This window comes from Lissotriton vulgaris, chromosome 3_1, assembly GCF_964263255.1.
Source record: "Lissotriton vulgaris chromosome 3_1, aLisVul1.2, whole genome shotgun sequence".
In the NCBI taxonomy this organism is placed as follows: domain Eukaryota; kingdom Metazoa; phylum Chordata; class Amphibia; order Caudata; family Salamandridae; genus Lissotriton; species Lissotriton vulgaris.
In genome coordinates, this window is record NC_141689.1 from 1,742,744,966 (window position 1) to 1,742,758,833 (window position 13,868).

Genomic DNA, 13,868 nt, shown 5'->3' on the forward strand with positions numbered 1-13,868 from the left:
CCTGATGAGAGTTTATTAGAAACAATTCCATATATCATGTCAACTAATCTAGAAGTTAATGAAATTAACCAAAAGGTTTTAGAACAACATTGCAAAGATTATCCAGTCTACATAACAGTAGCAAGCGATACCGTCAGTTCTGATTTGTCTGAAAATGTGAAAAAAACTATTCTTAAGCAACTGCCCAAAGATCCACAGAAAACAATGGGCCTTTCACATACATTACACATTGCCTTACAACTTCGTTATGATTTAAGTTGCAATGTGGATGTCAATGATGGTTTAACAAATGGCGCAACTGGTGTTGTACAATTAGTTGAATTGATTAACAATACACCTATTATTGTTTGGTTGTTATTTGACAATCCCACTATAGGACAAACAACCAGACAACAATATAAACACTTATTTCATTCACAAATACAAAATACATGGACACCAATACATGCTATAGCTAGACATTTCCAATACACTAAAAAATTTATTACCATTATACGGAAGCAATTTCCTTTACGCCAAGCATCAGCACGCACTATACATCGCACACAAGGTGCAACTCTCGAACCACTTTATATACACTTTAATAACAGCAAGATTCATCATTTGCATTATGTTGCTATTAGCAGGGCAAAATCAATACAAAATGTATATGTACACAATTTTGATGAACGTAAAATTTTAGTACATCCACAAGTTAATGAGGAAATGCACAGATTAAGGACAGAAATGCCACTTGAAATACATATCCCACAGTTACATACATACAGTGCACATTTCAATATCATTGCACACAATATAAGATCACTACAGAAAATTTTTTCATCTATGGTAGCGGATAGGAATATATTAGAAGCAGACATTATTTGCTTAACTGAGATCAACACTACAAGAAATGCTACAGCTAATGATTTCACGATAGAACAATACCATCACATTATATTTGATAAATTTCATACATACAACACAAACCATGGAATGATTATGTACTACAAAAAAGATTTATTTATATTGCCTATTTATGAGACACTTGAAGGGATAGACATTTTACATTTTACTGTACAGATTGATAACACAGATTACCTTATTATTATTTTATACAAACCACCCCTAAAAAGTATAACTTCTCTTTTTGATTTCATCACAAATATTACGGATTTTTACCCCACACACAAATTGATTATTATAGGGGATTTCAATGTGGATGTATCTCAACAAAATGCAAACAGCAAGCAATTACTTGGATTCTTTGAAACAAAATTACAATGTCAACAACTCATTAACAGTTACACAACTAACTACCAATCCATTTTAGATCCTATATATACAAATGACCAACTACACAACTATGGTACTTTAGAATGCTATTACAGTGATCATAAAGCAATATGGGTTTGTATTTAACATGTTATATCACATTTTCTATTTCAGATGATGTCTATTGAAGAAATAATGAACATTAATACCGATGACAACAAACCATACCAGAAACCCATAAGAGTTAATGTCATCAACTGCTCAGGGAAAACTACTTACAAAAATGCTAAACAAGAGCAGAAAATTTTATTCCATTTGGCTTTAGCAGATAAAACTGGAACAATAAAATGTACTTGTTACCAAGAAAATTTATATGAGCAAACTAAAACTAACTGTGGACTACTGATACGAAACTTTATTATCAAAAACAAAACAATTTTAATTACAAAGCAAACTAAAGTAACCAAATTTCCCGCAATGACAATTGAGGAGGGCCTGATCCAACAAGCAAACAACATTTTGCATCCGCCTGCACCATCGGCTTCTCCCATCAAGGAAATAAAACGGGCAAGTCTAAACAGTCTGATGACCGTTTCAGGGACAATAATTGCCGTAAGTATGAACACAAACATGTCATCATGTCAACTAAAAAAAAACATTGTCTCGCATTTGAAAAGTTGGACTTATTAGTATTGTAAATGACATATCTTATGTATTTTTTACTTTTTTAAATTGCAAGTCTAACTAGTCTTATGACTGTTTCAGGGACAATATGTGCCAGAAGTATGAACGCAAACATGTCATCATGTCTACTAAAAAAATGCATAGTTGGCTTACACACAAATTACACATTTAGGGGCCCGATGTAGGTAGCCCTTTACCGATCCCAATCGGCCGAAAATACCGATTTTCGGCCGTTTCCGATCGGTAAAGGGCTATTGAGATGTAGGGGCACATTTTCGGTAACTTTAGCGAATCTGTATCATTACCGAATCGGTAAATTTACCGATTCGGTAATATGTACCGAATCGGTAAAATAATTACCGATTCGGTAATATTTACCGATTCGGTAAAATTACCGAAAATGCAATGTAGGTAGGCAATGTACCTTCTGCACATGGCTTACAGAATCGGTATTTTACCATGGAATACAAATCCATGGTAAAATACCGATTCCGGTGTGCATGCACATGTGTGCATGCACACCTATGTCATGTGACAGGCAGACCTGCCCTTAGGGCAGGTATGCTTGCCACATGGCACCTGTGCCTGTTTTGGGGGTGCCAGAGGGTGTCAAAGTGACACCCCCTGCACCCTTCTGAATTCTTTAATTACCGATTCGGTAAATACTGAATCGGTAATGCCTAATCATTCCTATGGGCTTCAAAGCCCATAGGAATGAATGGGCATTAGCGATTCGGTATTTACCGAATCGGTAATTAAAGAATTGTTAAGGATTCGTTAACGAATCCAGATGTTGGGACCTACATACCATTTACCGATTTTGAAATACCGAATCGGTAGGATTCGGTATTTCAAAATAGGTAAATGGGATTTACCTACATCGGGCCCTTAGTAACTTCACTAACAAGCTCAAAAAATGTTGCATTATACACTCTTTCACACTATGTAGAAAATAAGATTTTTGGGAAATATAATAGGCCAGTGCTTTGGGGTATACTACAAATTCAAGTACTCTCCACAAAGCCATTTTTTACAAAAAATAATGCAATCTGGTAGAAAGGATGTTCATTTGGGTCGTGAAATATAATACATTATATTGCCATTCATACAACGCACTAGTACTATGTGTTTTTACTGTCACTATTTTATAGAATGGTTCTTTTTGGGTTTACCAAAAGGACGCAAAGACTGTCTTTACATCAATGCCTCACCCTCAGTCACCCTCACTCACCCTCAACACCTCACCCTCACTCTCCCTCAACACCTCACCCTCAACAATTCACCCTTAATGCCTCACTCACCCTCAATCTCACTCACCCTCAATCACCCTCAACACCTCCCCCTCACTCACCCTCACTCACCCTCACTAGCCCTCAACACCTCCCACTCAAAAACTCTACCCTTCTCCCTCAACTCCTCACTCACCCTCACTCTCACTCAACACCTCAACACCTCAGCCTCACCCTCAACGCCTCAACCTCAATCACTCACCCTCACTCACCCTCATCCTTACTCACCCTCAACTTCTCACCCTCACTCACCCTCAACACCTCACCCTCACTCACCCTCAACACCTCACCCTCAACAATTCACCCTTAATGCCTCACTCACCCTCAATCTCACTCACCCTCAATCACCCTCAACACCTCCCACTCACTCACCCTCACTCACCCTCACTAGCCCTCAACACCTCCCCCTCAAAAAGTCAACACTTCTCCCTCAACTCCTCAGTCACCCTCACTCTCACTCAACACCTCAACACCTCAGCCTCACCCTCAACACCTCACCCTCACTCAATCACTCACCCTCACTCACCCACACTCACACTCATCCTTACTCACCCTCAACTTCTCACCCTCAATCTCTCACCCTCAACACTCCCTCACTCTCACTCACCCTCAACCCCTCACCCTAACTCAGCCTCACTCACACTCACCCTCACGTAACACCTCATCCTCACTCACCCTCACTCACCCTCAACCCCACCCTCACTCACCCTAACCCTCACTCACCCTCAACACCTCACCCTCAATCACTCACCCTCACCCTCACCCTCACTCATGTCATCATGTCTACTAAAAAAATGCATAGTTGGCTTACACACACAGTACACCTTTAGTAACTTCATTAACAAGCTAAAAAAAATCGCATTATACACTCTTTCACTCTATGTAGAAAGTACGAGTTTTGAAAACTATAATATGCCAGCGCTTTGCTGTATACTACAAATACAAGTACTCTCTACAAAGCCATTTTTTGCAATAAATATTGCTATCATTTAGAAAGGATGTTCATTTGGGTCGCTAAATATAATACATTATATGGCCATTCATACAACGCACTAGTAATATGTGTTTTTACAGTCACTATTTTATACAATGCTTACTTTTGGTTTAGGAAGAGAACGCAAACACTGTGTTTACCTCAATGCCTCACCCTTAGTCACCCTCACTCACCCTCAAAACGTCACCCTGACTCACCCTCAACACCTCACCCTCAACACTTCACCCTCAACGCCTCACTCACCCTCAATCTCACTCACCCTCAATCACACTAAACTCCTCACCCTCACTCACCCTCACTAGCCATCAACACCTCCCCCTCAAAAACTTAACCCTTCTCCCTCAACTCCTCAGTCAACCTCACTCTCACTCAACACCTCAGCCTCACCCTCACCCTCACTCACCCTCAACACCTCACCCTCACTCAATCACTCACCCTCACTCACCCACACTCACCCTCATCCTTACTCACCCTCAACTTCTCAACATCAATCACCCTCAATCTCTCACCCTCAACACTCACTCACTCTCACTCACCCTCAACCCCTCACCCTAAATGACCCTCACTCAGCCTCACTCACACTCACCCTCATCCTTACTCACCCTCAACTTCTCACCCTCACTCACCTTCAATCTCTCACCATCACCCTCTCGCCCTCACTCACCCTCACCCTCACTCACCCTCACTTACATTCACCCTCACCCTCACGTAACACCTCATCCTCACTCACCCTCACTCCCCATCAACTCCTCACCCTCACTCACTCACACTCAACACCTCACACTCAATAACTCACCCTCACCCTCACTCATGTCATCATGTCTACTTAAAAAATGCATAGTTGACTTACACACACATTACACCTTTAGTAACTTCAATAACTAACTCAAAAAAAATAGAATTATACACTCTTCACACATAGTAGCAAGTACGAGTTTTGAAAACTATAAGATGGCAGTGCTTTGGTGTATACTACAAACACAAGTACTCTCTACAAAGCCATTTTTTGCAATAAACAATTCAATCTTTTTGGGGCGCTAGAGGGCGCCGGACAAGATGGCCGCACCTGCGTGAGGCTCTGTCTAGACCAACAAAAATCCGTCCATTAATCCTTCAAAATCGCTAACCTGTGCCCTGTACCTGGACTGAGGAATCCCCGCTGTCGTCCGGAGCTTGCTGATACCATCAGTTCCTGTCGCCTGAGGCTGCATTCAGCGCTCCTGGAACGGAGCCGCGCTGGGCCGGCACTTGCTAGCGGAGACATCGCGCTTCGCGGAGGAGCCAGCCCGCTGCTGGAGGAGCCGGCCCGGGCTGGGAACTCGGCTGATCCCTGCGAGTGCGGCCCTGCGGGCGTGAGCGCTGGGTCCTTTGAGGTCCCCACGACGGCGAGGTCTGCTGGCGGCGTGACCCTGAGGCGGAGGCGGAGCGGAAAACGGCCCGGACCCGGCCCTGCTGGCATCGGTGAGTGGGGCGGGGCGCTACGCAAGCCCGGGGCTGCGGAGGTGGCGCCGGGCCTGGCTGGGCTGCGCCACGCAATCTGAGGCTGGTGGGGGCAGGGCGAGGGGATCCACAGCGAGGCGGAGCGGCGACGCTGTGCCTAGTGAGTGGGCAATCGCCTGGGGGTGTGATGCTGCATGGCCCTGGTCGCTAACGAGCTGCTTCGGTGATTGCTTTTGCTGGATGCCTGGTGGCCTGCAGGGCGCCCGCCATTTTACAGTGCCTGATCCCTGGGTGCAGTAAGCATTGACCTTCGACCGGCGCTATATGTGCCTAGTGACCACTAACCTGCATAGGAGAGCTGGCGAGAGGGGTGCACAAGGCTCATGACATTAGCATTGTGCACGTGTGATACTTAGCGAGCACCGACTTCCTGGGCTGCAGGAGGGCTGTAAGAACATTGGAGACCGTCCTGGGGTGTATGTTTCTTTCCCGCCGAACGCAGAAGACCTACTGCCATTGCGATAAGGAGCGCTACGGGTGGTTGGAACTGGTGTAGAAAAGCTAGTATATGCACTAGGGCCACCCTACCATTTAAATCTGCACCTTTGCCTGGGTTGTCCTGTATATCACCATGGGCAGACCGGAGAGGAACCAACCAAAGATCACCTTTGAAGCCAAGAAAACTGCGCTCACGTCTTCCCAGACGCCCGCTGACGCAGACCAAGGGGGGGCTGTGGGGGGTGCCCCGAATTTGGAATCCACATTGGTGGCCATGCAAAAGACCCTACAATCAATTGAAGGCACAATGGAATCAGTAAATCACCGCCTCGACCAAATGGCGACGCAATTTGACCGCCAAAACGAGCGGATGGGGGAAGTGGAGCAGAGAGTCTCTGCCACGGAGGACGGTCTAGCCACAGTCTCATCTAAAGTGTTTAATATGGAAAGGGTTTTGGCGGTCATACAAGCGAAGAACGAGGAGTTGGAAGGGAGGTCCAGAAGGAACAACGTAAGGGTCACGGGCCTGCCGGAATCAACGAATGTAGGACGCATGGAGGACTACATGGAACGAATGCTCATAGACATATTTGGGGCTGACCACCTGTCCCGTGTCTTTATAGTGGAACGTGCCCACCGCTCCCTGGCCAAACGACCACCGCCTGGGGCGCCGCCGCGTCCAATAGTGGCCAGAATTCTGAATTATAGGGACCGGGATACTATTCTGCGTCTTGCAAGGGAAAAAGGCTCCATTGAATACCAGGGTAACAAACTTGAGTTCTATCCTGACTTCACCATGGCGGTACAGACAGCTCGTAAAGAATTTGCCACGGTAAAACAGATGCTGAGAGCTGAGAACGTAGCATATGCCATGTTATATCCCGCACGTCTCCGGATCGGACCTCCTGCAGACAATAAGATTTTTTCTTCCCCTAAGGCGGCTATGGACTACGCCAAAAAATTGAAAAAACGGGCTAAAGAGCCGAACGGACGACGGGATGATGAAGAGGAGAGGCAGGATGAGGTCGCTTGAACTGATAGGAGCTGCTGGCCGCGGCGGGGGCGCCGTCACTGATCACTGCGCTATGTCACTTCCACTGCTCTACATTTGGTTGACGTTGCCTGATTGTGGGGTCCACTGGTCCCTGTAATGCCTTAGACTCATACCATGTATGCTATGGTGAGAAGGACATGATGGCAGGTGGGGACTTTCTGACTGATGCTGCATTGCTATTTGCTGAACTATTCCTCCCGCGAGCGCAGTGGAAGGCATGGCAGGGGGTAGTTGGGCTTGGAGGAAAATGCGCCAGGGCTGCATCATTACCCATTGGTAGCACGCTCAGCTGGGCATGTGTTGTTTCATTGGTCATGATGACGTCAGGGGCGCCCCTGGCACTGTGCTGCTGTTTGATAGTTGAATGCTGGATGGCAAGGTCACGGGATCAGGGCTGCAGGGGCGAGGATGTCGTTCTTGAGTTTGGTCTACACTCTCGTCATTCCTGGCGAGAGTAGTGTGCCGCTACGCCCCCCGATATGGGAGATCCCCACACACTATTGTTCGAATTGTTGGGGTTTGTGAAGGGGGGGGGTTTGGGATGGCTTTGGCAAATTGGGGACGCTGAAGTGGGTGGCGGGGTGGGGGATGGGACCTTGGGGTTTGTTGGGAGATTGTTTTTATTTCTGGTCCAGGATGTGGGATCTGAGCCACCGATGAACTGTGTTTCGAACTTCAGGTTGAGGATCACCCTTTGTTCCGGGGGACATCATGTCACTGCCGGGTTGGGGACTGCGGCGGGTTGGTCAATAAGGCGGGAGCAGGGGCAGGTCTATTGGTACATGGGAGGCTTGGAGGATTGGCGATATGGATAGGGGGGGTAAAATCACATGTGTTACTTGGAATGTGCGGGGTCTCAATAGGCCGCAAAAGACTAGGCAAATGCTTGCTTTTCTGAATAGGCATGGTGCGCAGGTAGTGTTTCTACAAGAAACGCATCTTCGGGGCAAGGCGGCTGAACTGGTGGGCAAACAGTGGGCGGGGGTGCGACTGGCTACGAATTACTCTTCTTACGCAAGGGGGGTGATGATTCTGATAAAACGTAATATTCCTTTCGAAGTGACACATGCAGAGATTGACCTGGATGGGAGATATGTCATTGTGCAGGGTAAATTATGTGGTACGCTGCTCACTCTACTCAATGTGTACGGACCTAATGTTGATGATCCTGAGTTCTATGTGACGCTATGGAACAAACTTTACCGGCTTGCACCATCGGCTATCCTTTGTGGGGGGGACTGGAATGTTACGCTGGATTCAGATTTAGACAAGAAACAGGACAGACCTACAGTGCGCAAGAAAGCGTTGGATGCGATATGCGAGGGTATGAATGGGCTACAACTGCTGGATGTATGGAGATTACGTAATCCGACCAAGCGGGAGGGAACTTGCTATACGTCGGCACACGATACATGGTCGAGATTAGATTACTGGCTAGCAACTCGGGATGTGAGTGGTTGGGTGGTGAGTGCTGAACATCTGCCTCGTACTATTTCTGATCATGCGCCTGTTACTCTGGTACTGCAGCTCCCAACTCATACCCCCGCCCCTTTCACCTGGCGACTCTCACCTGGAGTGCTGACCGATCAGGTGTTGTCTGAGCGATTGCGACAAATAATTGAGGAGTTTTTTGTGAAGAATGTGGGGTCTGTTGACAGCATGAGTACGGTATGGGAGGCCTTTAAGGTGACGGTGAGAGGAGCATGTATTGGGCTGAGGTCAGGGGTGCTCACGTCCATCAGGGACTCTATGACCAGACTGGAAAGAGAGTTGTTGTCCCTAGAGCGGCGACTGGAGGGGGGTGCGGAGGGCACGATACTGGCAGACATTCGATCAAAGGTGACTGAATATAACGAATTGGCAGAGCAGGAGGTGAAATTCCTGTCCAAACGTGCTACAGCTAGGTATTATGGCGAAGGAGGTAGGCCGGGGAAGGGGCTTGCGGAACGAATTAGGGATCCTTGGGCACGCCACTGCACGGTGCAAGAGATAGAAGATCAAGGGCGTGTGGTGACGGATACGGAGGGTATTTTAGCCTGCTTCTCGAAGCATTATGCGCACCTCTATGAACATAGGGACACGGCGGACGAGGAGGAAGTGGATCAATACTTAGAGGGTGTCGCCTTGGTGTGGCTGTCCAGGGGGCAGCAGGAATTCTTAATGCATCATATTACGGAAGCGGAATTTAGAGAAGCGATAGCAGCGCTCCCGAATGGAAAGGCGGCTGGCACGGATGGTCTGCCCTCCGAATTTTATAAAACGTATGCAGATTTGCTGATTCCACAACTGGCACAGGTCTTAGAGGAAGCGTTTGAGTGTGGACGACTTCCTGCGACTATGAGAGAGGCGCTGTTGGTGGCACTGCCTAAACCAGGGAAACCACCAAATAAGTGCGATTCGTATCGTCCCCTTTCTCTTATGAACACGACGTAAAAATCATTGCCAAAGTGTTAGCCACGAGATTGCGTTTACTTCTGCCAGTCATGGTGCTGCCGGATCAATCGGGATTCATTCCCCTCAGATCCACTACGCACAACTTAAGGGCACTGTTTGCTGTGCTACACCTGCTTAAACCAGAGCTAGCTGCCGCCGCTGTCCTGCTTGACGCAGCCAAGGCCTTCGACTCAGTGGCCTGGAAGTATATGTTGACTGTCCTACACCGGATGGGGGTGCCATTCTTTTTTACATCACTTATTGCCCTCTTGTACACTGCGCCCACGGCCAGAGTTAGAGTCAACGGTCACGTGTCTTCCTCATTTCCAATACAGAGGGGGACGAGGCAAGGCTGCCCTCTGTCACCGTTACTATTTGCTATCATGATGGAGCCTTTGGCCTGTATTCTGAGGCAGAGATATGCAGAAGCGGCGCTGAAATTTCCTCTTAGATCGCTGGCCATATCAATGTACGCTGACGACATGGTCCTGTATGTCAGGGACCCGGTACTCCATCTGGATAATATTCTCCGTGAATTCATTAGGTTTGGTCGGCACTCAGGACTGACCATAAATTGGGACAAGTCTATAGTATTACCGCTCACGGACGCGACTAACCGAATCCCACTGGAATTCCCTCTGGAATGGGCAACGGAGGCGGTTAGATACCTGGGCATCTGGGTACACAGGGACTGTCAGGAAGTCATTCGGGCTAACTATGGCGTTGCCATCTCTAAGTTGGAAGATCAGGTGGCGCGCTGGACTCGTCTCCCTCTGACACTGGCGGATCGAATCTCCTTAATTAAAATGGTGGTGCTGCCGAAATTCCTTTATCTTTTTGTGAACATTCCTGTCCCGTTGAAGTCACATTTTTTCGCGAGACTGAGGTCTCTCTTGATAACTCTCACCTGGGCCGGCAAGAAACCACGGGTGACTTGGGAAATATTGGTCAAACCGTATGCACTGGGAGGGTTCGCCCTGCCGGACATGAAATTATACTATCTCTGCGCACAGGCGCATTTTGCGAGTTACTGGATGAACGCTCCACCATATACTCCACACGTTGCCCTCGAGGCGAGTGCGGTGTTGCCATATCCACTGAGGGCCATGATTGGGAATAAACACTCGGTTTTCGAAAAGGGTGAGATTGATACTGTGAGGGTCACGGTGACTGCCTGGGAGGGCCTTGGTAGACGGGCTGCCAGGCTGCCATTATATGCCCCGGCTATGCCGCTACTCTATCACTCCGATGTTTCAGTGTCTGGTGAGATTGGAGGATTACAGGTTTTAAGGGAAGCTGGTATACAATCAATGGGCGACCTCTTTCCAGGGGCGTCATTTCTCTCTTTGCAGTCCATGACAGCTCGCTCATCTAATACAGGTATGTCTACCTTTGTCTATGCTCGATTGCGGGCAGCAATAAGAGATTTGTACCCAACGTACCCGGCGGAGCCGTTGACGCTCGGGGCATTACAGCTTCTCTACACTGCTAAAGACAGGACCAAATTGCTCTCTAAACTGTATAAAGCTGCGCAGGAAGATGAGGGAGGGGGGGCGGTCTTGGCTAGAGCACGATGGGATAGGAGCCTACCAGAACCTCTGACTGATGACGAATGGAATGAATGTTGTAACATGACTGGGGGGTATGTGATAAATGGCAACTTCCGCCTTCTGCATTATAAATTTCTACATCAGTGGTATTACACCCCGGTTCAGCTGGCTAGATATGGCCTTCGGGCTGATGCTCACTGTGTCCGGTGTGGTGTTGATGATGCCGACTTCGTACACCTGGCCTGGGGATGTCCGCGTGTGCATGACTTCTGGGAGGCGGTGACTGAGAGGCTGACTGTCATGACGTCAATTGATGTTACGCTGGACGTGCGCCTATGTCTGTTGGGTATTGCTTCTGGTATACCAGCGCACTCGCGACGGCTTGTGGTGCTAGCGCTGCAGCTGGCTAAGAGGAGGGTTGCTATAGGATGGGGAGGGAGGAGGGCACCTGATGTGCAGCTGTGGCTGAATGACATGGCTTACTGCAGGGACCAGCTGACCTGTTACTTTGAAGAACTGCCTGAACGTTCCCACCCGCGAGATGTGTGGGCACCGTTTACGCTTTATATGTTGTCTCTGGCGGATTCTGATACTGAGAGGAGTGCGTCCGCTGACTTGTCAGGGGGGGGCCAGGAGTCTGATTGAGTGCTACTCGAATGCGGAAGGGTCGACTGTACTATGCTGTGTGCATGGGTGAGGGGGTTCCTTGGGGTCTTCACATGGATCTGGGACCTAGATGATACCTTCCCGCCTTCTGGAGTACCGCTGTGGTTGTTGAACGACGAAAGGCTTATATAACGATACCTACCAAATAATGTTTTTTCTGCCGCCTACTGTACCGCCTAATTTCTGGACACTGTATATGTCGGACTTGGAGTACTCACTAGAACCAGGACCGGGAAGGGTGGGGGGGAGTTGGGGTCGGTTGTCGTTTGACTTGTTTATGTAACAATTGAAAATAAGACCGAGATCACATTGGGGCTGAACGGCCGGAATCACTGGTGTGCTTAATACACTGCGACTAATATGTTTGTTGTGCCTTCATGAGCTAAGCGTTGTCGGAACAGGTGATTGTTACACCGTAATTCGTTATTGCAGCTCGTATGCATTCTGTGGTACACTGATTGCGGCCGGCCCCGTAAGTGGGTTGTAGGCACACCGCTGTGTATATGAATAATGTGCAATAAAGGTCTGCCAAAAAAAAAAAAAAAAAAAAAAAAAAACAATTCAATCTTTTAGAAAGGATGTTCATTTGGGTCGTTAAATATGATACATTATATTGCCTTTCATACAATGCACTAGTAATATGTGTTTTTACAGTCACTATTTAATAGAATGCTTACTTTTTGTGTAGGAAGAGGACGCAAAGACTGTGTTTATCAATGGGCAAGATACCCCACTCAAATCGATTACAATAAAAGATGCAACTGATGATATAAAAGTGACACTGTGGAGAGAAGCGTCACTATTTAAAATACATCTTGGCAAATATGTTACCCTGACTCACGTCACTGTACATGAATTCAATTGCCAAAAAATATTGAATACAACGCGCCATAGCAAAATGGAGGTAAGCACAACAAACAAAACCTTTTGGAATTATCTCTTTCAGCCACTCTTGGACTTTCACCCAGTCTTGCCCTTTCACCCACTCTGCCCCTTGCACCCACTCTGGACCTTTTACCCACTCGGGACATTTCACCCACTCGGGACCTTTCACCCACTCGGGACCTTTCACCCACTCGGGACCTTTCACCCACTCGGGACCTTTCAACAACTCTGGCCCTTTCACACACTCTAGGCCTATCACCCACTCTAGACTTATCACCCACTCTAGACTTATCACCCACTCTAGACTTATCACCCACTCTAGACCTATCACCCACTCTCGACCTATCACCCACTCAAACCCTATCAACAACTGGGACCCTTTCACCTACTCAGTCCATTTCACCCAATGTGTCCCTTTCAACCACTCTGTCCCTTTCACCCACTATAGGCCTTACACAAAACATAAAGTATACAAATTTAAAAACTAATTGTTGCTTTTGTTTTCTCTCAACAGGTAACAGCCCCACCAGAGGAAAAGATGGACATTCAAATTTATGGTGTTGAAAGCTCTACAGAGCAAAATAGTATTATCACAATAAAAGTGACAAACACAGACGAATATCAATCTATGCCCATCGAAAACGAGATCTTAATTAAATGGTTTATGTTAGATGAGGAAGTTGACAACATCGGGGATGCCCTTGTCCATTTTTTGCCACAAACTTTTGAAGTTGTCTTTTGTAATGGCAAAATCATAAAGATTCTGAAAGAAAAAGACGATGAAATATGTTCTGACTAAAATTTGCATGTTGCCAGGATATCTTATTTTTGTACAAAGTTAAACAATAAATATTTGTGTTTTTTTTTCAAAAATAAAAAAGTGTGGAATACAAATTTTACAACTTCTATGGTAATTTTTTCAATACAAAAGGCAAATTATAACTAATACACTCAATTTATACAACATAGTCACACCCACATACAACATTCAGCCAATCCATTTGACATTACAAAAACATATACAAAATACACATACTTTGTAGCTTGCACGCACTACAGTAGTATGTATGAATGAGACTGTTGTTGTGCTAAATACGCCTGTGCTGGTGCAGAGTTATGCT

At 46.7% G+C, this 13,868-nt stretch overlaps 1 protein-coding gene across 1 annotated transcript; it reads left to right on the forward strand.

The window, feature by feature from the left end:
• Positions 1-1,413: 1,413 nt before the first annotated feature.
• Positions 1,414-13,585, forward strand: LOC147728390 (uncharacterized). Its single transcript, XM_086963278.1, has 3 exons — positions 1,414-1,866; positions 12,551-12,766; positions 13,262-13,585. The coding sequence occupies exons 1-3, from the start codon at positions 1,429-1,431 to the stop codon at positions 13,544-13,546; spliced, it is 939 nt and encodes a 312-aa protein (XP_086819404.1). The 5' UTR covers positions 1,414-1,428; the 3' UTR covers positions 13,547-13,585.
• The last annotated feature ends 283 nt before the right edge of the window (positions 13,586-13,868 follow it).

Coding starts and splice junctions, on each gene's coding strand:
- LOC147728390 (XM_086963278.1), top strand. CDS start 1,429: ATGATGTCTATTGAAGAAATAATGAACATTAATACCGATGACAACAAA. Junction 1,867..12,550: donor TTTCAGGGACAATAATTGCC/GTAAGTATGAAC, acceptor CTTTTTGTGTAG/GAAGAGGACGCAAAGACTGT. Junction 12,767..13,261: donor CGCGCCATAGCAAAATGGAG/GTAAGCACAACA, acceptor TTCTCTCAACAG/GTAACAGCCCCACCAGAGGA.